General features: G+C 43.9%; 2 protein-coding genes across 2 annotated transcripts; both read left to right on the top strand.

Moving 5' to 3' along the window:
- Positions 1–8,622, top strand: LOC124137198. The gene is made up of 4 exons (XM_046503399.2): positions 1–205; positions 3,891–4,014; positions 5,004–5,116; positions 6,132–8,622. Exons 1-4 carry the CDS (start codon positions 160–162, stop codon positions 6,272–6,274), a joined length of 426 nt encoding a protein of 141 aa, XP_046359355.2. The 5' UTR covers positions 1–159; the 3' UTR covers positions 6,275–8,622.
- Positions 8,623–11,462: 2,840 nt separating this feature from the next.
- On the top strand, positions 11,463–17,890 carry LOC124137199. The gene is made up of 4 exons (XM_048384579.1): positions 11,463–11,546; positions 13,598–13,712; positions 16,934–17,043; positions 17,790–17,890. Exons 1-4 carry the CDS (start codon positions 11,516–11,518, stop codon positions 17,840–17,842), a joined length of 309 nt encoding a protein of 102 aa, XP_048240536.1. The 5' UTR covers positions 11,463–11,515; the 3' UTR covers positions 17,843–17,890.
- The last annotated feature ends 8,529 nt before the right edge of the window (positions 17,891–26,419 follow it).

Raw genomic sequence — 26,419 nt, 5'->3', positions numbered from 1 at the left:
TCGGTACGTGTTTTCGCATAGTAAACTCGTCCAAAGTACTTATTTGTATTGTATAACATCAGCCTTGTGCACAGGCAGTGACGTACACATGCATGACACAAGTTAATGTGTTCACACGGATAATTTCTCAGTGAGGCTACAGAGCACACCTAAAACCATATGATAGGTATGGTAACATCGATTCTACTTGCTGCTATTATTGCAGGTAAGTCACACAAAACATACATGTTTTTTTATTTATTTGCTGATATCAGTTTGTTTAATCGCGTGTTGTGTTTATCTCAAAGTTCAGTTCGAACCAGATTCCCAAAGATTATGTTCAACAGGAGTAATGTCGTTTAAGGTGTTTTAAATCAATTTGCTACACTGTATTTTTAGTAGGAGACTGTCATTTCTTATTGGGTATTTCGAACTAGCGTCCTGAATATTGATAATAAATACTCATATTCCCAATAGCTTGTTCCAACTTATCCGCTACCTGGTCCGCGACCCAGTCGTCTAAGGCACCGCAATTCGCTGTTCAGAGTTGCGTCCCTTGGGCACGCCAGAAACCTATGATTGAGGGTTCGAATCCTTGTTTGCTCCGATTTTGTTTCTAGGTTTGTTAGCACCATACCCGCGCTCTTGGGTTTCACCAAATTGGTAAACGTCAAAGACCTACATCACTTCGGGATTTTCTCCCACACTAAACTGACACGCCGTGATATTAGTCAGTTGGCCACCAGCAGAAAAGAGGCTTAGTTTAGATTTTCGTTCCCACATTTTCCTGTATACCTTAAACCTTTTCTGTTGCATAAAGGAGGTATCTGTACACAATTTTCATTGGGTAGTAAGCTTGCAAGTGTGTGCAACAATTTTCAGGGGGTCAAAATTGCATAAATTGAAGGAAAAATGCATACTTTGACAAAATTGGCTGTAACATTTTCATTAAGTCATTAAATTATCCAAATTAAGTCTTTGATTACAGGTAATAGGTTCGGTTATCTGAATTTGGCAAAAATTTTGTTTCATTTAACTGTTATTCTAATTCTCAGTGGAAACTTTGGTAAAAATCATGTTTTTTTACTTCATTTTCAAATCTTGTGAGTAGGTAAAACACTAATTCCATTGAATTGTGACAATAAAACCACTATAACTGGGTATTAAAATCTGCCTTAACCATTGTACTATCCTATACAAAAAACAAAATGAAAATATATTACATAGGGGTTGAGATATTGTATACAATGTTACCCCACCCCCCAAAAACCAATTTTGATGAAAATTGCTTATTGAGTTATGGTGGTAGATGATGTTGCTGTAGTGGATGAGTGGGATAATTGCAACAATGCCTAAACACACCGAAATAGTAAACTCAAAAAGAAAAATTATGTTTCAAGTTTTTCTGTGAGCATTTATGGTGGCCATCTTGAATTTCAAGATGGCCGCCATTTTGACCTGTTTTTAAAAACAAGATCTTATATAGTTCTTCAACATGGTCATGTAATATATCATATGAAAGCTTTTTACATTGTCTTTTCAATGATGTACATTATTCACTGACTCCTGTGGTAAATTGACCCCCAACAATGAAAAAAGGAAATATTGAAAGCTAATTTCTCTCGTGACTTCAACCCATACCCAAATTTAGATTTAAATTAAAATGGACATATTTTCACTCAAAATTGTAGATATACAGCACTTTTGTCTGAGCATTTCACTAGTTTATAATTTGAGTGAAGAAACAAACATGAGAATACTTGTAGTATTATTAAGTATTAAAAATAAAATGTGAAATAATGTCACCGTCAGAGTCCGTCGCATCTGGAGAGGTAGGTAAGTTAAATTGTTTCTGTTTAGGCATGACATAGCACAACTGCATCAATGGGAATATCCCATGATGTTCTTGGCGCAGCTACACCTGAATGAGGAGCATCTGCCTGTTGTGCATTTACAGGTGAGCAATTCTAGACACAGTGCTGGCATTCATTCCTGGGTCATTGGGATGGGTTCTGTGACATCGTCTGTAGACATCCACCTATACCCTTCTGGTGGTGGAATGTCCTTTGTGTGCGGAACACCACGTGATGCAAATGTGTTGACATCTGAGTAGAGGTTGTGTGGTGGGAGTTCCTCTAGGTCTCCAACTCTGTGGAACATGTCAGCTGTAAGTGTATTAATGCTACTTGCAGTCGATGCTGGATTGTACACTTTGATGACAAGTGAGTCTCTCTCTTTCATGTTGAAGGCACCAGTTTTTTCTGTTGGTTGCAACAAATATGGTTGTGCGATAGGTGGTCATCTACTGAGGATGTCATAGAAACCATCCCAATGAGCCAGAAACAAATGCCAGCACTGTGTCTAGAATTGCTCACATGTAAATGCACAACAGGCAGATGCTCCTCATCCAGGTGTTGCTGCGCCAAGAACATGTTCCCTTGGATGCAGTTGTGCTATGTCATGCCTAAACAGAAACAACTTACCTACCTTTCCAGAAGAGATGGACTCTGACGGTGACTAGAGGTGACATTATTTCACAGCCCTTGACTCTGTGATGTAATCTTTAATACTTCATAATACTACAAGTATTCTCATGTTTTTTTTCACTCGAACGATAAACTAGTGAAATGCTCAGACAAAAGTGTAATTTATCTACAATTTGTGAGTGAAACGATGTCCATTTTATTAAAATACGACTTTGGAGGTTGGTTGGTGTTGCTAGAGAAATTAGCTTTCGATATATCATTTGTTGTATTATTGGGGGATAAGATTACCACAGAAGTCAGTGAATAAGGTACATCATTAAAAAGACAATGTAAAAAAGCTTCCAAATGATATATTACATGACCATGTTGTAGAACTAAAGTGCTGTATATCTACAATTTTGAGTGAAAATATGTCCATTTCAATATAAATCTAAATTTGGGTATGGGTTGAAGTCACGAGAGAAATTAGCTTTCAATATTTCCTTTTTTCATTGTTGGGGGTCAATTTACCACAGGAGTCAGTGAATAATGTACATCATTGAAAAGACAATGTAAAAAGCTTTCATATGATATATTACATGACCATGTTGAAGAACTATATAAGATCTTACCTTTACAAATGTCGCTTCATTTTCTCAAGGAATGTCAGTTTGAACAATTCTGACAGGGTGCTGTTTTATTGTGTCTTGAAGCGGTTCAAATATTGTGATGAAAGTATTGTTTTGGGTATACAACGCAAGCATATATGCAGATTAAACATTATATCTCCACTGATCCCGAATTCGTCATTGCAACCTACTGAATGTAAAAGACTCAACCGATGCCATGGCACTAATCATTTCCGCGATAACCTAAGACTCCGCGTTTGTGTCGTCATTGTGTCAAGGTAGAATGGAGATAAACCTGGTGTGTTTTCAGTGTTGAGGTTTCGAATGTACATTTGATACCTGTGCATTTCATCTGAAATCGGGCGGTAGGGTAGCCTAGCGGTTAAAGCGTTCGCTCGTCCCATTTCTGGTGTCCCCCGCTGTGATATTGCTGGAATATTGCTAAAAGCGGCGTAAAACCATACTCACTCACTCACTCACTCATTGAAACCGACTGTGACAGCGTGAGATTTCAAATTTTTAAAATGTACAGGTATCAAATTGCGCTTCGAAACCTCTACGTTGAAAACACAATGTGTTTATCTCTTAATTATTTAGAACAATATGTCTAATGGAATATGGACCCGAAGACATGACCAGTTGCAATATGCTACGTGTGACGAATAATCTTTGGGCGTAACACAATGTTCACTCACTCATTCCACACCGTCTCAAATGACAACCACGCGTGCTGAAGTAGTCGATAACATTTGATGCCGGCTAAATGAACGTAGGATAGTTTATGATCGTTTATAATCGTCCATGATCGTTCTACTAGCTACATGTTTGGGAGATGGATGGATGGGGCATGCCTGTGACAACATCAACGACATCGCCGACTGCAACGACAACCTGACAATGAACTACTTCTATGCTGGCAGTAACGCTTCAAGACTTTGTGAGTAAGTGAGTGCACACGGAAGGCGCACGTATTTACACAACATGTGCACTGTTCAATGAATATGATGTCACTGGTACCACATTTAATGAACATATTTTTATAAGATGGGTAAAACAGTCTTTATCAACATTGCCTTTCATGACCTTTAGGTTCCGCAGTGTGTAAAACATTTGAAGACGTTTATTCTATATCAGTGTTTCAGAGGACTAATTATAACATTATGCCGCGGGACATTTTGTTTGAGAAATTACCGACGAGTCGGGGTTATTTGTCGTTCAATAAAACCCTGCAGGGGGAATAAATTATGAGGGGCGAGGCGAGACAGATTTTTCCGTCAACTTGTAAAATGACTGAAATAGTGGATCATGATATCGATCACTGGCCTAACCAAGATTATCTCTAAGCCATCGTTCATTTCAAACTGTCTTTGATAACGTACAATCGACTCTGCTTTTGGCAGAGATATTTTATGAATATGGAAAGGGTTTTGTCGCTTTTATTAACCAATTGGAAATAAGAACGAAATTACAGAGGCACGTCTAGAGAAATGAAATTTCTGTAAAGACATTTAGTTTTTTTTATATATATAAAGCCGTTATATATAGTTATATAAATATTGCTGACTGTCGTTAAGTTATACTAACTCACCTCGCAACGGTCGTGAGGGGGTATGTAAAGAAGTGCATAGAAGCCCAGGCGACAGAAGTGTCACGAACTGGTAATACAGTTTATGAAATTTCCACATGATACATGCATCATGTTGATGTAACATCAGGACAATAACACTAACAAACCAGTGGTTGACAACGTGAGCAATGAACCGCTCCGTTGGTGAACGATGACACACAATCAGCCAGGTCACACATTGCAATCACCCTCTCACGAGGCAGCTCTCATGGCAAGCAGAGATTGCAAACGACTTTTTCCATCCCAGAATTCAAACTAAGGATAAACGGTTTACCACAAGATGATATATACATTTTGTTCCAGTGCAGCAGTGACGTTTATTCGGTGTGTGGACGCCTACCCGTTATCCTGCAGGAAGAATCAGCATTTCTTTTCCGGGATCCGCCATCTCAACACGAAAGTCACCATCGATGACTGTACGTGATGCAGAGCGTAAACTTTCTCAGTGCTGTTGAGTAACATTATCGAGAGGTGGTTAGGTATGCTATCAAACACCAGCATCAAATGCTCAATACAGCTTCTTGATACCAATGAGAATGATATAAACTTGAATGTCACATCTGCCATATTTGAGAGGACCAATTACATTAAAAAAAAAAATTAGAATAGTTTTTCTTAAATCCGTTACCACGAAAGAAAGTTGTTATATCAAACACTGTGCTTCACGGTACATGTCTATGTAATTAGTTATTGTGTAAAACTGAGGTGTGGTGGTGATGTGATGAAGATGGTCTTCAACTGCTAGAGTTGTACGTGCATCGTACAATTTGAGTAAGCAGGCACATTAGGTGGCGATTGAAGAACATGAATACAATTTCTTGGGTTGCGAATTTGCCTGCGCCAAGGCTTGTGTTGATGCGTATGAATTTGTATGTACTAAACATGTGATGCTTTGGCCATCTTGCCACGGCACTATTTGAACATATGTATTCTCAATATTGACAATGTTCTGATAACTCCTTACCATTTCTCATCACGGTCCAGCAATGACGCCCTTGACTCGATGTTGTGCATCCTATTTGGCGCTTGCTAATTTTGCCAGTCCTCCCAATAAAGTATGAAGCTTCAATGTCCAATGGGTTTGATAAAGGTTTACGGGGGCACGGGTGGCCCAGTCGTCTAAGGCGCCGCGATTCGCTGTGCAGAGCTGCGTCCCTTGGGCACGCCAAAAACCTATGGAACCTTGTGGGTTTGAATCCCGGTTCTCCCCGATTATGTTTCTAGGTTTGTCAACACCATATCCGTGCTCGTGGGTTTCAACGAAGTGGTAAACGTCTGAGACCTGCATCACTTCGGGCTTTCCTCCCACATTAAACTGACACGCCGTGATATAACTGGAATAATGTTAAAAGCGGCGTTAAACCCAACTCGCTCACTGATAATGGTTTGGGTGGACGTATTTATTGATATGTCTTTTTCAACTCTCCACAGGCCCAGCTTTGCTTGAGGAGGAGGTCCCTGTCAACACAACAGAGACAGTAACAACAGTGTCTCCGTGCACGTGTTCAGCTACTACAACACGATGGTCTTACGCCAGTCTGATATTGTTAGTTGTGCTGTTAACAATGAGTTAATATTTCCGTCTTTGTTTCAACTCGATGTCATAATAAGCATGTGTTTCGTCATGTATTATACATGGAGCGGTTGGGTAGCCTAGTGGTTAAAGCGCTCGCTCGTCACGCCGAAGACCCTGGTTCGATCTCCGACCTGGGTACAATGTGTGAAGCCCATTTCTCGTGTCCCCCGCCTTAATATTGCTGGAATATTGCTAAAAGCGGCGTAAAACCACACTCACTCACATTAAAAATGCAGGAGTTCATCGTGTTCTATCGTCTTGAAGTATATGTCAAATTCTTTCTTTCGGGAGGTACACTTTACCAAGTCTAAGGTGCCACAGTGTCCTCGACAAGCGTGTCGATGACCGCAGCTTCGATTCTTGGTTTATCAGACCGTTATCGTGCCGTTGTTTTCGCCAAATTCGTAAACGCCTTGCATGCATCTCCTTTGGGCTTTCCTTCCATATTTTGTGTTTCTTTGTAGTTTATCGACGCACCCAGCGGTATTCCAGCTATTTGACAGCGGCATGTTAATATTCGAATCTGGACCAGTTAATCCAATGATTGATATTGTGAGCGTACCCAAGGGACGCTACTCTGCGTAGCGAATGACGGCGCCTTAGAAACTTGTCCCCGCTTTACTTATTAAGTTAAGACTCTGTGAAATTGTACAATATTGTATATAGGTACGTATAAGTCACATGCCGCTTGCACCATCTTGAATACAGTTCCAGATATAGATGAAATATAGTATCCAAATTATGCTACATGGCTCAGAATGTTTTACAATGTGTAACCACTCAGTATATCCTTGGTTTGGTATCTCATCACTTCGTAAAAGTCTTCGATAACAATGCCATAATTGTGGTGGTACGTTGCCCTGTTCGCATCACATAGGTAACAACTCCGGCGAAGTTAAGCAACGCTGGTGGCGGAGTGTAGTTGGATGGATGACCATGTTTGGGAATCCTGACTCCTGAGAGTCTTTGGGGATTCGGTCCTGCCCCTCACGAAAAGGCATGCTACATGTGGTGTCTCCTTAGGCATGGGCAAGTGACTTTGTTAGAGATATGCCTTTTACAGCTGCTGGTAGATGAAGACAACTCCAGCCATAAAAAAATGTTCCTAAAATGCGGTATTACTCAAGCTGTGGTAATGTACATGATTTTATAAGGATGTACATGTCACTGAGTTCGACTTCATGGGATGGCAAAGGCAAACACGCATATTCAGATAGGAACAGCTTGAGGATAAGTATTTAGATAAACACCACTATGAATGACGTCCTGCCTGACTAATACAGTAACCCTTTATTACCCGGGTGAAAAATGAATAAAGAAAGTTTTACTGCCTCAGGTCAAATTTATCTGTATGTTTGAGACACATATACATGTAGCTGACGGTTTAAAATCGTAAACTAATAATTGTATCGGATTAAAATTCATTCGAAGTCTTCTGTAATTTCATTGGGTCATATTCGCCGATTGAGTCATGGCGGCTCAACTGGAGACCTACCGCGTGAACGTGATGAAGAAACACCCATCCTCTGTCCTGTGATGATGGAGTAACCTCCATGTCCAAAGGACCAAACAAGTTATGTACAGGTATTTCCTAAGGAGAGGGTGTCCAAGTTTTTAATTGTCTGTTGTCTGTATTCTCAAAGGTTTCTGAATGTGCTGATGTGGTCATAATGATTGAACTTGTTGTAATAGGCTGATCTGAATGTATTCATATTAAGTAGGTCCGGCACGTGATAGATGCGGTTGAGATAGGTCGACTGACCGCAGCAGAGACGGTGAGAGTTGAGTTTCTTTGCATCTGAGAATGAAATGTTATTTTGGTACTAGTTTTACAATTTCTGACTGCCTTTGTCACTCAGGGCAAGACTTAAAGGAGGCAACATGACTGGCGTCACAGTTTACACATGTGATATATTTTTGCCAATGTGAATGTTCACGGTTCTCACCATAACGATGACACACCATGAAGCTATGACACACCACGAAGCTATGACACACCACGAAGCTATGACACACCACGAAGCTATGTCACACCACGAAGCTATGACACACCACGAAGCTATGACATGATTCAGAACCGTGTCCAAATTTCTGACATGTGTAACATCGGAGTGCATTGGCGGACATACACCTCCTTGAAATAACCAACCTTCATGGACTATGAGACTGACAAAAGTTTAGACATAAGTATTGGTGTTGTGGATAATACCCCTTTTTCGGTGAAACGTTTGACAGATGTTACACCTTGGTCCACTAGCTCAGCTTGAATCTCCTGTTCAGACATGTCGGATAGGCAACGAGCTCGGTCTCGAACAATGCCCCGACATGAGTTAATTGTCCTGTGCGCGGACAACCTCAACATTGGCAAAGTTAGTCACAGCTAAAAGATTTAAAGATTGTTGTCTCTGGTCACTCTTCACAAGGAGAACGCAAGTCCGAAGACGAGTAAGGTTTTCGCTTCCACAATAAATTCGAGATGCAGCTTTAGATACAGGAAATGGATTTTAGTTTAATTGGTTCATGATCGGAAGACTCAATCACCAGGAACCAAGACCATGAGTATACACTTTATGATTTTGTAGGTACATTTTCCTTTGAACTGTCATTTTCAAGACGTCTCTTTTTATCGTTTGAGTTGAACCAGAGTGTTGTGGTGACATGGCGAAATATATTAATTCGACATCCCTGTTCCACACCAACCATTGAGTGTCAGCAAGGTCAGTGTGACATGGCACCGGACATTCACCGGGTGTAACGCTCAAGCAAATATGACAGAAATAGCAATATTTGTATACCAAATTAAATGCCAGACTGGCTCAGCCGAAATAAACAAAATGGAAGTCAACATCACCAGATTGGCCCATGAGCCACAGCCTTCTGGCAATATATTCCAGGCATTTATTACATAATTATTTTGTTTAACTCAAACATGTTATATATGGCCAAGACCAAAGAAGAATATATTTTAATGAATGATGCGTGTGCATACACAATTGTATGCATAGGGCTTGGCATAAGCCCGATTGATAGAACCGGCCCATTGTACCATCCGTCTAGGTGAAGTCAGGGTCAAAGTAGTGTGTTGGGCAAAGGAGCACAGTTCCTGGAATCAGAGCCCTCAACTGCCAGACTCTCTTACTCAGACAGCATAATATCAGCTGTTCTGTATATAACTAAAAAAGGTGTGTCTGAATTAATCCCATCGTACACAGAAGTAAAGCATATACCTACGCTATATTGAGTATGTTGTGTTGGTACATCATCCTCAAAATACCTAGAAAACGATCTCATCAAAACTAAAACTGTTGTATTTGGCTTTGAAACATGTTGATACACTTAATTACCCACTCAATTACCTACTCGACCCCCTTCGTGTGGGGAGAGCAGCTCACACAGATAGACTGCAAGACTGGAGCAAGCAATACTACAACCATACAGATAGCAAAGAGTGTCCCTGAAGTACTCAGGGGAACAATATGGGATGTCTGAAGGAACTAGGTCCGTATTTCTCTCCATCAATATCACCGCAGTTATTCTAAATATTATTTTTAAAAATTAAATCACAATGCTCAAAAACGCAAGCTTTTACATTCATCTATGATGTGTGTTACGTGAATTGCCTCCCTTGACTGTGTGTATTACGTAATGGGTTCTGCCCTTCCTTTGATAGACCAGCATTAAAGGTCGCTCTTTACGCAACCCTCGTGTGTCGTTATTGGACTCCATCGGTCCTATTATCCTGGATACCAGCACGTAATACTGCGGACAGGGCAAGTCAATAGATTAATCCAAAACGTTCATGGATGCTAAATACGGTGCATATACTTTTCCACACTTTCCGATGTTTTAACCAAGTGTTACAGCCTTGACTTGTTAAAATGTGCCTTGTACTTCTGAGTGGCTGGGGCGTGACCTTGATAATGGCAGCGGACCATCTCTATCGACTGCTGTACAATAACCAATTCACACTTAATGACGGGGATAAACACTCACTGAATGAGATTCCAAGGACGAAGTTGAGTTGTTCGTAGGTGGCAAATTATTTCTTTGACATAGAATGAACATTCATCGACGCCACAACATCCCTGCAACATCAACAACTGATAAGTGTCAAAACGTTTGTGTTGAGTCAGGTGGTGTGATCACTTCAGCTAGTGGACAAGTGGGTTGGTGAACAGAAAGATAGCCAAATGAGTAGTGAAGCGAAAACGTGTGCACCAGTATGGCAGCAAATATGAGGGCATTCACCATTGGGATTACCAAGCGTCAACGTGGCCCTACACTCAGTCTCAGCTGTGGCTCCATTCGTAGTTGAAAACATAACAATGTGCATCTGTTCAGTGTGCCGAGCATTAATTCAAAATATTTTAATTTTATGTATTTATATTTTATGAAATGCTAAGTCATACAACATTGTGAATAAAATCAGCAAATGCATTTATTTGAATCGTATACCTTGCTTTTGTTTATTTCAGCCAATATTGAACATGTGTTCTTTAAATATAAAATGGGGGCCACGGGTGGCCCAGTCGTCTAAGGCGCCACGATTCGCTGTGCAGAGTTGCGTCCCTTGGACGCCAGGAACCTATGATTGTGGGTTCGAATCCCGGTTCGCCCCAATTATGTTTCGAGGTTTGTCAGCACCATACCCGTGCTCGTGGGTTTCACCGTTTTAAACGTCTGATACCTGCGTCACTTTGGGCTTTCCTTCCACATTAAGTTGACACGCCGTGATATAACTGGAACACTGTTAGAAGCGGAGATAAACATAACTCACTCACTCACTCAAAATATTGACAGAGATAAAATGAATCATTTTCCCAATTGATAGGCAAACATATTCCAGGGGTCTGACGTATTTCGAAGTCGGTTCTGTTTAAATTAAGTTTTGAGGAAAGATCTTTAACCGTGACATTTGGAAAACTAATTAAATTGATATTTCATGGTCGATAGTTATGGTTCAAGTGGTAATGACATCATTTGTGGCAATAAAATGCATATAGTTACATCATATAAATAAAATCAATGTAAATCATAGGAATAGATGAATAGTATGATTGAAATTGTTTAACAAAAGTCCAGAGGGAAGTCAAGTTACATGTTATCGTCTCATCAAAGTGTCCCAGTTAATGCACTGTAGCTTCAGGCCAAACAACGTGCGATCTGGTATCTGACTGTCACCAACTGTCGTTTCCCAATGTAGTCTCTCTACAGTGACTGGTGAACGTGTCGGACCAGAATGAACCTCTTAATAGTTACAGTGACTCTAGGTAAGACTAAACGCTGACGAACCGGGTTCGATTCCCAACATGGGTCCTTGTAAAGCCCATATTGGAATTCCCCGATTCAATACTGATTGAATATTGGAGTGGCGCGGGTTCCATCTTCTTGTCTTACTCTTGAGATACTTTGCCCCAGGGCTAAGAAAATGCCGATGTGGTGTAAAACCTTTCAATTACTCGCTAACTCTCTGGGTAGAATAGGGGCGGTCGGGAAGCCTAGTGGTTAAAGCGTTCGCTCCTCACGCCGAAGACCCTGGTTGATTCCTGACATGAGAACAGTGTGTGAAGCCCATTTCTTGTGTCCCCCGCCGTGAAATTGCCGGAATATTGCTAAAAGCGGCGTAAAACCACACTCACCCACACGGGGTAGAATAGGTCAGTATACCCAGTGCTTGTCATAAGAACCACCTTATGAGGATCGGGTGGTCAGCGGGCTGATTGTGTGTCATGGTGCCCCGACCACGTGGACCGTTGCTCCTGTTTTGTACTACTGTGTTCCTGTTGTCAGCCACGGTGTTCCTGTTGTCGACCACTGTGCTCCTGTTGTGTACCACTGTGCGCCTTTTGTGTACCACTGTGCTGCTGTTGTCAACCACTGTGCGCCTTTTGTGTACCACTGTGCTCCTGTTGTGTACCACTGTGCACCTGTTGTCGATCACTGTGCGCCTGTTGTCAACCACTGTGCTCCTGTTGTGTACCACTGTGTCACTGTTGTGTACCACTGTGTTCCTGTTGTGTACCATTGTGCGCCTGTTGTCAACCACTATGCGCCTGTTGTCAACCACTGTGCGCCTGTTGTCAACCACTGTGCCCCTGTTGTTAACCACTGTGCTGCTGTTGTCGACCACTGTGCTGCTGTTGTCGACCACTGTGCGCCTTTTGTGTACCACTGTGCTCCTGTTGTGTACCACTGTGCGCCTTTTGTGTACCACTGTGCTCCTGTTGTCGATCACCGTGCGCCTGTTGTCATCCACTGTGCGCCTGTTGTCGATCACTGTGCGCCTGTTGTCATCCACTGTGCGCCTGTTGTCGATCACTGTGCGCCTGTTGTCATCCACTGTGCGCCTATTGTCGACCACTGTGCGCCTTTTGTGTACCACTGTGTTCCTGTTGTCAACCACTGTGCGCCTGTTGTCAACCACTGTGCGCCTATTGTCGACCACTGTTCTCCTTTTGTGTACCACTGTGCTCCTGTTGTCGACCACTGCGCCTGTTGTCATCCACTGTGCGCCTGTTGTCAACCACTGTGCGCCTGTTGTCGATCACTGTGCGCCTGTTGTCAACCACTGTGCGGCTGTTGTCAGCCACTGTGCTGCTGTTGTCGACCACTGTGCTGCTGTTGTCAACCACTGTGCTCAAGTTGTCAACCACGTGTGTTCCTAGAGTCAACCACGTGTGCTGCTGTTGTGTACCACTGTGCGCCTGTTGTCGACCACTGTGCGCCTGTTGTCAACCACTGTGCGCCTGTTGTCATCCACTGTGCTGCTGTTGTCAACCACTGTGCTCAAGTTGTCAACCATCGGTTTTCATGGAGTCAACCACTGGTGCTGCTCACCAAGACACGACCGCCGTACTAAGGTGTAAGATTCACACAGCCATTCTGAAACACATGTCAGCCGTATATGAAACACGCATGAACTTTTTAAATTGGTCGCACACTCAGATGATAAAAGCTATTGCTGGAATACTTCCTTCGATTCGGGGCCGCCTCCGTGGTCTAGTGGCTATAGCGTCTGCAGGGAGAGAGGAAGGCCGAGGTTCGATCCCAAGCCGTATCATACATAAAAAAAACTTAAAATATGGTACTTGTTGTTACCCTGCCTGTATCCGATGGACTAGCACTTAAAATCCGGCATCAGTCCGGACTAGAACAAGCAGGCACACACGCGCGCACGCCCACGCTATATAAGTGCATTAACCTCAAACATGACGTTAAACCCCATTCAACCTCACTTCCTTCGATTCGTACATCGGTCATCGGTTAGGTTAATTTGAAAACCAATTAATTTGTTTAATCTATTTTATATTCTCAACTGTAGCTGCAGCTACGATCTGTGAAGGTCAAACCTGCTGGGAGAACGACGTCTCCGACTGCACCATGCACGCAACACACGGTTTCTTTTATGCGGGAAAGAGCATGGCCAAGTTGTGTGCGTGAGTATCTCCTACAGCATCAATACATTGCACGTAGGCAATATCATTAGAGGTATACAATAACTATCTGATGTATACTAGTATTGACGTGGATAAATCGTGGATGTAGCAAAGATACCATCGTCCTCCCGAGGCAAGGGTCTCCACTCGCCGATATCCAAACCCAGTTTCTTCAGACTCGTGGACACTCTTGCCTCGAGAAGATGGGGCACCATAAAGTGGCTTTACATTGGTTGCTGGTGATTTGCGGCCCATTGTTATTAAAAATGTGTATTGTTAGTATATAGTCTGATATATAGTATGATACAGTGTTTATTACAAGTTTAAAGGTTTTGTTTGTGACGCTGTGCCTGTTATTGTATTGTGATGTGATTATGGTGTTAATATAATTAACACGAGTATGTTTTATGATTCCCTCACTCATCCTCCAACCCAATACCTACCCAATACCCACAAATTCAACCAACCAATCACGCACACGCATACGCACACGTACAAGTAAACACGCACGCACACACGTACACACACACGTACACACACACGCACACGTACATACACACGCACACGTACACACACACGTACACGCACACGTACACGCACACGCAGGCGTACACACACACGAACACGCACACGTATACACGCACGCACACACACATACACACGCACACGTACACGTACACGCACACGTATACACGCACACACACGTACACACATACACACACACGCACACGTACACACACACGTACACGCACACGTACACACACACGTACACGCACACGTATACACGCACACGCACACACACACACGTACACACACACACGTACACACACGCACACACACACGCACACACACGCACGCACGTCCCTGATATTTAAGCAAAGTCGAGAAGATGGGGCACCATAAAGTGGCTTTACATTGGTTGCTGGTGATTTGCGGCCCATTGTTATTAAAAATGTGTATTGTTAGTATATAGTCTGATATATAGTATGATACAGTGTTTATTACAAGTTTAAAGGTTTTGTTTGTGACGCTGTGCCTGTTATTGTATTGTGATGTGATTATGGTGTTAATATAATTAACACGAGTATGTTTTATGATTCCCTCACTCATCCTCCAACCCAATACCTACCCAATACCCACAAATTCAACCAACCAATCACGCACACGCATACGCACACGTACAAGTAAACACGCACGCACACACGTACACACACACGTACACACACACGCACACGTACATACACACGCACACGTACACACACACGTACACGCACACGTACACGCACACGCAGGCGTACACACACACGAACACGCACACGTATACACGCACGCACACACACATACACACGCACACGTACACGTACACGCACACGTATACACGCACACACACGTACACACATACACACACACGCACACGTACACACACACGTACACGCACACGTACACACACACGTACACGCACACGTATACACGCACACGCACACACACACACGTACACACACACACGTACACACACGCACACACACACGCACACACACGCACGCACGTCCCTGATATTTAAGCAAAGTCTAAAGGAAATGGCCATCATTCGTTTGTTTCCGTCTCGCTAGAACCGCGCCGTGGCTTCATCGGTTAGTTGGAAACAGCGATCATTACAGGTCATAGTGGCCGTGAATATCTGTAACATTGCTGATGCGGCGTTAAACAACAATCACCCCACTCACAGCGGAAGATGGAGGAACGTGTAGTTTGTTACAACCTTGAAGTATCGACGAGGTAGGGACCAGATGTCTGCAGCCACCACTAAAATTGCTTTCGAAGGAGGCGATTGTCAGACGCGGTTTGTTAGTTTGTTGTTTAACTCAGCAATATTCTAGCAATATGACGGCGGTGCGTAATTATATAAATAATCGAACCTGGAACAGACAATACAGTGATTGACATCATGAGCATCGATCCACGCAATGGATAACATGCATTAACCAAGTCATCGAGCCTGACCAACGGACCCCGTTAGTCTCCTCTTACGACAAGCATAGTCGCCTTTTGCGCCAAGCATTGGTTGCTGAAGACCTATTCTATCCCCGGTGACTTGGCTGATGCTCACTGGATTCCCTGGTTCAAACTCAGATTATTTATAGGCACAATAACATCGACAGTACAGCAACTGATCGCAAGTAAATGCAAACACTGAATTACCGTTCGACCAGGCTCAAATCATGGGGCTCAAGTGAAACTGTTTCATGTGCTTGAAGGCAATTTGCTTATGATTATCATAACAAACAAGTTTTCTTCACTCATTTAAAGCTATGATTATCCATTAACATCAACGCCTGGAGAGCGGAAGGTCCGGGGTTCGATCCCCGGCGCATCATACCAAAAGACGTTAAAAGATGGTACTTGTTGTTACCCTGTCTGACGCTCGGCATTAAGGGCCTTAAAAGAGGACTGGTCGGCTCGGAGTCAGTGTACTGTGTCTGACTGGGGTATTCATGTTAAACTGTGGCATGGTATCTTAGTGAGCTAGCACTATAAATCGGCATCAGTCCGGACTAGTACAAGCAGATACACACACACGTGCATGCACGTCGCTATATAAGTGCAATAATCTTTGACGCGACGTTAAACCCCATTTCACCTCACCTCAAGATGGAGATGGCACGTGACACATACATTACTCATTGACAAACAATCAATGTCTGCCTCCCTTTTCAGTGCGTGTTGCAACTCCTGGCCAACAGGGGCGGTCGGGTAGCCTAGTGATTAAAACGTTCGCTCGTCACGCCGAAGACCCGGGTTCGATTCCCGACATGGGTACAATGTGTGAAGCCCATTTCTGGTGTCCCCCGTCGTGATATTGCTGGAATATTGCTAAAAGCGGCGATAAAAACCATACTCACTCATTCACTCACTGGCCAACACCTAAACTCATTCTGCCCAGAGAGCAGAAGGTTCGTCGGTTGGTTCGACACCTAGCCGCGTCATGCCAAGAGACGTTAAAAGATGTTGCTTATTGTTACCCAGCCTGACGTTCAGGGGAAAAACAAGGACTGGTCGGCTTGGAGTCATGCTGTGTCTGAGTGGGTTATTCATGTTAAATTGTGACATAGCACAATTAAACCGGGGCTAGTCCTGACTCGACAAGCACGCACACACACGCTATGCATGCACGTCGCTATATAAGTTAAACCCCATTTCACGTCACCCCTTTTTTTCCCTAGCGCCGGGGAGACGTACCTGAAGTGTCTGAACTCCCTCATCAGTTGCAGATCATCATACTACTACTTTGATGCCATCCGAATCCTCAACAGTAGAGTCACCATCGATGACTGTAAGTTGACCTACTTTTACAGATGGTACGGTAAGGGTACACTGTGTGCGAGAGTACGTCACGTGCCAGCTGTGTATAGGTGTACGTAATGCACCTCCACTGTGGTCGAATACGTCACGCTGCCACATCACCGTAAAACTAACGTATACCACAATCCCAGTAGAAGGTACGTCATAAAACCAGCTGTGTATAGGTGTACGTCATTGCACCTCCACTGTGGTCGAATACGTCACGCTGCCACATCACTGTTAAACTACGTCATGAAGCCAATCCACTTGAAGAATGACACCTCGTCAGTTTATGAATACGTCATGATACAAACCCGTTGTAAACATACAACTACGTCATTCCGCCACTCCAGAGTTACAATACGTCATATCACCACATTTTTAGAATACGTCATGACAATCCCAGCGTACGAATACGTCATATCACCAAGCGACCCCTGAAGATCCGGGTTAGAATAGGTCTTCAGATACCCACTCGTACCGCAAAAAAAGCGACTATGCTTGTCGTAAGATGCGACTAACGGGATCGGGTGGTCAGGCTCGCTGACTTGGTTGATGCATGTCATCGTATCCCCATTGCGTGGAACGATGTTCATGGTGTCAATCACTGGATTGCCAGGTCCAGACCCGGTTATTTACAGACCGTCGTCATATAGCTGGAATATTGCTGAGTGCGGCGTTGAACAACAAATAAACAAACAAACCAGCACGAGTGATACAGTTTGTGTTTATTTTCAGGTCCTGGCCTTCTCAACCTGACCATCAGTTCTCCACCGGTTTTAACTGGATGATCATACTGCAACCATCATCAACCGCCGCATTAAACATACTTTTAGTCATGATGTAGTTTTACGTAATGACTGCATAAATAAGTGTAGTCGGCAATATTTGAGATGTATCATGGCAACATGATCCGAGTTACATCGGCATGTCCTGAAGCATCACGTCAAATGTTCACACATACATGGGGGCCCAGCGGACCAGCTGTCTAAGGCTCCGCAATTTGCTATGCAGAGTTACGTCCCTTGGGTACGCCAGGAACCTATTAACGTGGGATTGAACCGGGGTTCTGCCCGATTATGTTTCTAATTTTGTCACTACCCGTCCCGTGCTCGTGGGCTTTTACCGAAGTAGGAAACGGCTTACACCTGAATCACTTCGGGCTTTCCTCAACATTGAGCTGACACGCCGTGATATAACTGGAATTTTGTTCAAAAGCGGCGTCAAACCCAAGTCACTCACTCACTCAAAGATTGGGAGTGAGTGAGTGTGGTTTTAGGAATATTCCAGCAATATCACGGCGGGGGACACCAGAAATGGTCTTCACACATTGTGCCCATGTGGGGAATTGAACCCGGGCTACCCCACCGCCCCTCGAGTCAATAAAAGGGTGAACATTATTTTTGTTCAACGTGTTCAACAGCTCGAAGTTAAGCAGGACTTACACGTTTTCTACTTTGGGTGCTTGTACTAGCCAGGACGTGAACACCCTACTCGGACACAGTATACAGACTCCGAGCCGACCAGTCCTTGTTATAGCCCCTTAATGCCGAGCACCAGGCGGGATAACAACAAGCTCCATCTTTTAACGTTTTTTGGTATCACGCGGTCTGGGATCGAACCCCTGACCTTCCGTTCTCCGGGCAGACGCTCTACCACTAGACCACGGAGGCGGCCCCGTACATGCAGAGAAAGGACAATGTTCTACGTAACGTAAAAAATAGTGGTTTTGTCACAGCAGAAGGGTGATCGGTGTACGGCCGATATACAACTACATGAGGAGTTATCTTGTTCTTGTTTGTTTGTTGTTTCACGCCGCCCTATATACCAGTTATATGACGGCGGTCCTGTGACAGACATCGATCTACGCAATTGGGATACGTTGACATGCATCAACCAAGTCAGCGAGCCTGACCACCCGATCCCGTTGGTCGGCAATCATGAGTTGCTACAAATCTATTCTAACCCGGTTTTAGGGGCGGTCGGGTAGCCTAGTGGTTTAAGCGCTCGCTCGTCACCCCGAAAACCCGTGTTCTATTCCCGACATGGGTACAACGTGTGAAGCCCATTTCTGGTGTCCCCCGCCGTGATATTGCTGGAATATTGCTGAAAGCGGCGTAAAACCATACTTACTCACTCACTCACTCACTCACTAACCCGTATCTTCACGGATCACTGGTCTTACTTAATACCCATTGATGCCTTCAGGCTGAAGTGTTTCTGTACATAATCCTTATATACTGGACATTTATAGATCGTACATTGTAATGCTCTGTCTTCTGAGCACTACCACATCGTCTTGTGTTGGTCATTAAGCCATATTGGAATCATCGGTAACACAATGGCTGAGGCTGCAGCAAAACTAACTCGCAACAAATCTTTGGCACCTCTTTTTATCATCATGTTTCTGGGTTTCACCCGGACGAATGTCTGAGACCCGCATCACCTCAGGCTCTCCTCCCACATCAAGGCGGGACACTGTGATATAACTGAAGACTGTTCAAAGCGGCGTAAAACTAAACTCGCTCACCTCTATATGCGGCATGCAATAAAAGCGAACCATTCACGTGGTCCCAGGCGGAAGAACATCAAAAGAAACAACTTCAGCACCGGTTGGTCTACAGTGATGATTTTACGATCGCATCTATTAGGACGTGCGAAGTCTGTCTTCTTGGTCATGAGGCCCACACGCGTCAAACATAGACGAACATGGAGCCTAAGTTTGGTAACTGGTGATCCACAGCCTGAGTTTTATTCTACCGCTGTCTAATAGCCTGATAACATGTTCTCCAGGTAGTTTTAAGTAAACCTGTGATCTATTACTGGTGAATATATTGTTCTTCGACTACAGTTGTTTTTTTAATAATATTGTTGTAAACTTGTTTGATATGGCCAACACTCACTCACTCACTCACTCACTCACTCACTCACTCACTCAATCACCGGTGTAAAAACGTTACCACAATATATGTGAACTGACAAGCAGGACAGAATAGCAGCCCACGTTTCTCGTTAGAGAAGACGAAATTCAGACCGCGTGTTCACAAGGTGCGACGTGGATGAATTGGCGTCGTCGTTCACCTCTGACCGAGATGTCTGGTTTGTCTGGGTATGGATCCAATATTTAGGGGTCGCCGTTATATAGCTGGAATACTGCTGACTGCGGCTTACAGCAACATGCACCCTCTCACCAAAGCAGGGATCATCTGTAGAAACTGGAACAGAAAACACGTGCATGATGTGACACATATGATCGCATACGCATGTGTACAGTAAAGTGCTCTGTAACAAGATTACCTCATAGTAGTGCTGTGTCTGGAATTACTACTAGGACGTGGATCGTTGCTACTTCTATGAACCATTACTAGGGCCTGACTATGAATCGGTGACTTAACTACAGCTATTATGTTGTTGATGGCGGTTAAAAGGCCATTTATATTTCACCTACAAACCTACACGAGTGAGTGAGTATGGTTTGCGCCGCGTTTAGTAATATTCCAGCAATATCACGGCAGGGGACACCAGAAATGGGTTTCACACATTGTACCCATGTGGGGAATCGAACCCGGTCTTCGGCGTGACGAGCGAACGCTTTAGCCACAAGGCTACCCGACCGCCCCAAAGCTACTCGAGGTGGACACCCCCGTTGAAGAGCTTGTACAGGTGAGAGTTTTTAATCATTAATGAGAACACTTGGTTGTCGCGAGATGCCTGAACTCATAGGTGTCAGGACCGCCTCCGTGGTCTAGTGGTAGAGCGTCCGCCCAAGGAGCGGAAGGTCCGGCGTTCGATCCCCACCAATAGACGTTAAAAGATGGTTCTTGTTGTTACCCTGTCTGGGGCTCGGCATAAAGGGGCTAAAACAAGGACTGGTCGGCTCGGAGTCAGTATACTGTATCTGAGTGGGATATTCATGTTAAACTGCGGCATGGTATCTCAGTGAGCATGAGTCAGCCACACACACACCAACACGTGCATGCACGTCGCTATATAAGTGCAATAATCTTGGACGCGACGTTAAACCCCATTTCACCTCACCACCTCATAGGTGTCAGTTGTCGTGAAGCTCACAGCAACAATTACTATTTATTGTATGTTATAACTGAGAAAGTGTTAAACATTTTATGTTCGCATCGCTGAATGTGATGGTTCGCACATGTGTCTTTACTGGCGCTTCATTTAATCGGAGTATTGGTATACTTTAGCTTTGGTGATCATCACGAATTGTTTTGTTTTTCATGTGTGCGGTGATAATTTCGTTTAAGAATTCCATAACCCAGTCAAGTGTCTTATCACTACTTGGCAAACCAGTTAATGAAGAACACATTGACATCTCGGTGATACTGTCAGCATCACCCGGCATCCCCCATCATTCTGCACACTCAGTATACCATCTAAACACACCATCTATACACACCATCTGTACACACCATCTGTACACACCATATGTACACACCATCTAAACACACCATCTGTACACACAATCTGTACACACAATCTGTACACACCATCTAAACACACCATCTTTACACACCATCTGTACACACAATCTGTACACACACAATCTGTACACACCATCTGAACACACCATCTGTACATTCCATATATACACACAATCTGTACACACCGATCTGCACACACCATCTGTACACACACCTTGTACACACACCATCTGTACACACACAATCTGGACGCACATCTGTACACATCCTCAGTACATACCATCTGTCCACACACCATCTGTACACACCATCTGTCCACACACCCTCAGTACACACACAATCTGGACACACATCTGTGCACTCCATCTATACTCACCCTCAGTACACACCATCTGGACACACATCTTTACACACACCATCTGTACACACACCCACAGTACACACACCATCTTGACACACATCTGTACACACACCATCTGTACACACACCCTCAGTTCACACACCATCTGTACACACACCATCTGTACAAACACCATCTGTACACACACCCTCAGTACACACACCATCTGAACACACACCATCTGGACACACATCAGTCCACACACCATCTGAACACACACCATCTGTACACTCATCTGTACACACACCATCTGAACACACACCATCTTTACACACATCTGTACACACAATCTGTACACACATCATCTGAACACACACCATCTGTACACACATCATCTGAACACACACCATCTGTACACACATCTGTACACACAATCTGTACACACATCAGTCCAAACACCATCTGAACACACACCATCTGAACACACACCATCTGTACACACATTTGTACACACACCATCTGTACAAACACCATCTTTACACACACCCTCAGTACACACACCATCTGAACACACACCATCTGTACACACATCTGTACACACACCATCTGTACAAACACCATCTTTACACACACCCTCAGTACACACACCATCTGAACACACACCATCTGGACACACCATCTGTACAAACACCATCTGTACACACATCTGTACACACATCATCTGTACACACGTCTGTACACACAATCTGTACACACATCAGTCCACACACCATCTGAACACACACAATCTGAACACACACCATCTGTACACACATCTGTACACATACCACCTGAACACACATCAGTCCACACCCATCTGAACACACACCATCTGTACACACATCTGTACACACACCATCTGGACACACATCAGTCCACACACCATCTGGACACACATCTGTACACACACCATCTGTACAAACACCATCTGTACACACATCTGTACACAGAACATCTAGACACACACCATCTGGACACACATCTGTACACACATCATCTGGACACACACCATCTGGACACACACCATCAGGACACACATCTGGACACACCATCTGTACACACACCATCTGTACACACCATCTGTACACAGACCATCTACTTGTCCATGTACACACCATCTGAACACACCATCTGCATATTCAATATCTACACGCCATCTGTACACACACCCTGTACAAATCGTCTGTACACATCATCTGAACACACCATCTGCATATTCAATATCTACACGCCATCTGTACACACACCCTGTACACACCATCTGTACACGCCATCTGTACACACACCCTGTACACACCATCTGTACACGCCATCTGTACACACACCCTGTACACACCATCTGTACACACACCCTGTACACGCCATCTGTACACACCATCTGTACACGCCATCTGTACACACGATATGTACACGCCATCTGTATACACACCCTGTACACACCATCTGTACACGCCATCTGTACACACACCCTGTACACACCATCTGTACACACACCCTGTACACACCGTCTGTACACAGCATCTGCAACAGCGGTAATGAAGTCGTGATTGTATGTGCGCTTGAAATAACTGAATTATGTCGCACGCGTACACACTTATGTGCGCTTCATTTAGCGACAGCTGATCTGTGAAATAGTGTCCGAAAATTTTAAGTTGTTAAAAAGACTTGTGTAAGAGTCACAGAAATTACATCTTTCAGCAATGGACTGTCCAAGACTGTGCAATCATGTAACAATCAACGAACTGCACACTCAGCTGTCTCAGACAATGCATGTCACAATCACTTGTCCCAGAGAACACCTGGAAATATCGCTTTCTGAGACATTACATGTAGCAACTGTAAGAATGGATGGAACAGTAAAACATGAGGGTGGGTGGTGGGTGGGTGTGTGTCTGTCGGGTTTTGGTTGGGTGAGTTGGTGAGGGAGCGAGTGCTGTTTCTACCTTCAGTCAGCAATATTCAGTTCAGCAATACATGATTGAGTCAAGACCAGACACACTAGTGAGTAGAACATGAACAACGTGCCCCGCAATAGGAGAAGGATGACAGGCACTTTATGATAAAATTAGCTTTTTAAACATGACATGTCACAATCATTTGTCTGATCGTTGTATTTGTTGTTTATCGCCGCGCTCAGCAATATTCCAACTAAAATGACGGCGGCATGCAAATAATCTGATAGTGCAAGGAACAATCAGCTTTCTGAGACAATGCATATAACAATCAACTATCGGAGAATGCATGTTACAATAAACTCTCTGAGACATTGCATGTAACAATCACCTCTCTGAGACATTGCATGTAACAATCAACTCTCTGAGACATTGTATGTGCCAATCAACTCTCTGACCATTAACTGTCTGAGGCATCACATGTAACACTCATATCCCGGGGAACCACGCCGTCGGTGTATGATGACGCAGTTAGACAGGTCGCTGTGACCGAACCTGCTTCAATCGGCTGTTATGAGTAGAAACCAAACCAACCCGTATATGATAACAGATAGTCAAACGTTACTCGGTAGTACATATCAATTTGCAATTAGAAATGTTTTCAGGCTTGTACAATAACGATGCCGACGTGACCAACGTCATTTTCAGAGTAGTCACGTCTAATGGTGTGTACCCCATCCCGTCTTCTTCACACGCAAGACAATGCGCCCCAGGCAAACAGAGGTGATGTTAAGAGTCTGAGAGATTCTCTCTGTAAAAGATAACCTGCGAAGTGGAAACAATGTAAACATAAAGCCTTAAAGCGTTGCCGTTGCCCAGTACACGTGTCGACCAATGCTGTAAACGATCCCAACACTGTGGCCACCTCTGAGACAGTTCGGTGGTCATGTTACCGTGGCCAGACACCTTATCAACCTACAGAAGACGACGCAGCCCGCAGGGGTTAGTTATGTCGTTGTTACAATTGTCCTCTATTGTGTTCTACGTCAAGCCCTATCTGCAGTCACCGCGAGGTGTTGCGGGCATCCGTTGACGAGTGTTAGGTCACGAGAAATATGTTGGGGACGGGGACAACGAGAGGACTTGAGGGGACGTTAGGGTCTCCAGTGTCACTGATGGCCCTTTTAGTAGATAACATTAGCAAGCACTTTGTACAATAGCTCGAGGATTAAATGGTTTGCTTGTGGGGTCGGGGCATTACTGGGTCACTGGACTCATGTCGACTGATGCGGCCCTAGGGCTCTGTCTATTCAACTCTTCACATCATTAGCGATTTATGTGGACTAGAAATGTTGGAGTTTGTGTGAACGTCTCTGAGTTGTGACAGTGTTCTCTTATCCTGCTGGTAGAGTGTTGTTCTTCAGACCAACCCTAAGAAGCATTGACCTGGGTAGTTCATTTTATCGGAGGTTATCTCTGCAGGGTGTGTACTGTACGCCTTTGATCGTGTCCCTTATGTAGAAATGTCTTGTGTTAGTTTTGGTGTAATCTGTATGACAATTACGTCTTTCTATCATATTACTTGGTCTTCAGCAACCCATGCTTGCCGTAAAAGGCGACTATGCTTGTCGTAAGAGGCTGGTTGGTTGGTTTGTTGTTTAACGCCGCACTCAGCAATATTCCAGCTATATGACGGCAGTCTGTAAATAATCGAGTCTGGACCAGACAATCCAGTGATTAATATCATGGCATCGATCCACGCAATTGGAATCGATGACATGCATCAACCAAGTCAGCGAGCCTGACCACCCGATCCCGTTAGTCACCACCTACGACAAGCATAGTTGCCTTTTACGACAAGCATGGGTTGCTTAAGACCAAATTTGACCCGGAATCTTCCCGGGACTTGCGGTATCTTGCACCGTTTAGTGACCACGTGATTATTAATCGTATCGACCGTACAACAAAGCACGGGACCCGTACCTCATCCTCGTTTGTCCAGGGTATAATATCCCCATTATGTCGTGGTAGCCACCAGAGCCGGTTCTCTAACATAGCTTCGTTTTGAGTCCGATTTGAATGGCACGACGATTAAAATATCCAACCAATCAAGACAAGTTAGTTGTTTTGGGAACTCCGAATATGCGACCTGATTCTTGCATCGAAACATTCGAACCATCGTTCGGAAGAGACATTTTGATTGGTTGTTAATTTCAAACTCATACTCGTATGCAAAATGAGTGAGGAGAAGGATTAAGATGGTGACGTCACTGCCCAGTCGAAGAGTGAGTGAGTGTGGTTTTACGCCGCTTTTAGCATTTGTGATAGCAATATCAAGACAGGGGACACCAGAAATGGGCTTCACAATTTGGACCTATTTGAGGAATCGAACCCGGGTCTTTGACGAGACGAGCGAACGCTTAAACCACGAGACTATTCCACCTCCTTCCCAATCGAAATCTTACCAGTGAGTGGGTGCAGGGTATTAACCAGTTTACCCAAATCAAGTGAAACATCACGCTTTTGTTTCTGAAAGGAAACATACAGAAAGACATGCATATTAATTATACGACCTGTAAGTAATGTTTTTGATGTCATATAGATATCTTAACTATTACGAATGTTGGTTGACAATGCAGAACTAAAGCCAATCAT

The sequence above is a fragment of the Haliotis rufescens genome, unplaced genomic scaffold, assembly GCF_023055435.1.
Source record: "Haliotis rufescens isolate VD_foot unplaced genomic scaffold, xgHalRufe1.0.p SCAF_5, whole genome shotgun sequence".
Taxonomy (NCBI): Eukaryota; Metazoa; Mollusca; class Gastropoda; order Lepetellida; family Haliotidae; genus Haliotis; species Haliotis rufescens.
The sequence above is the reverse complement of the archived record's forward strand: the minus strand, read 5'-3'. Positions and strand labels throughout refer to the sequence as shown.

Coding starts and splice junctions, on each gene's coding strand:
- LOC124137198 (XM_046503399.2), top strand. CDS start 160: ATGATAGGTATGGTAACATCGATTCTACTTGCTGCTATTATTGCAG. Junction 4,015..5,003: donor AACGCTTCAAGACTTTGTGA/GTAAGTGAGTGC, acceptor ATTTTGTTCCAG/TGCAGCAGTGACGTTTATTC. Junction 5,117..6,131: donor GAAAGTCACCATCGATGACT/GTACGTGATGCA, acceptor AACTCTCCACAG/GCCCAGCTTTGCTTGAGGAG.
- LOC124137199 (XM_048384579.1), top strand. CDS start 11,516: ATGAACCTCTTAATAGTTACAGTGACTCTAG. Junction 13,713..16,933: donor AGCATGGCCAAGTTGTGTGC/GTGAGTATCTCC, acceptor TTTTTTCCCTAG/CGCCGGGGAGACGTACCTGA. Junction 17,044..17,789: donor TAGAGTCACCATCGATGACT/GTAAGTTGACCT, acceptor GTTTATTTTCAG/GTCCTGGCCTTCTCAACCTG.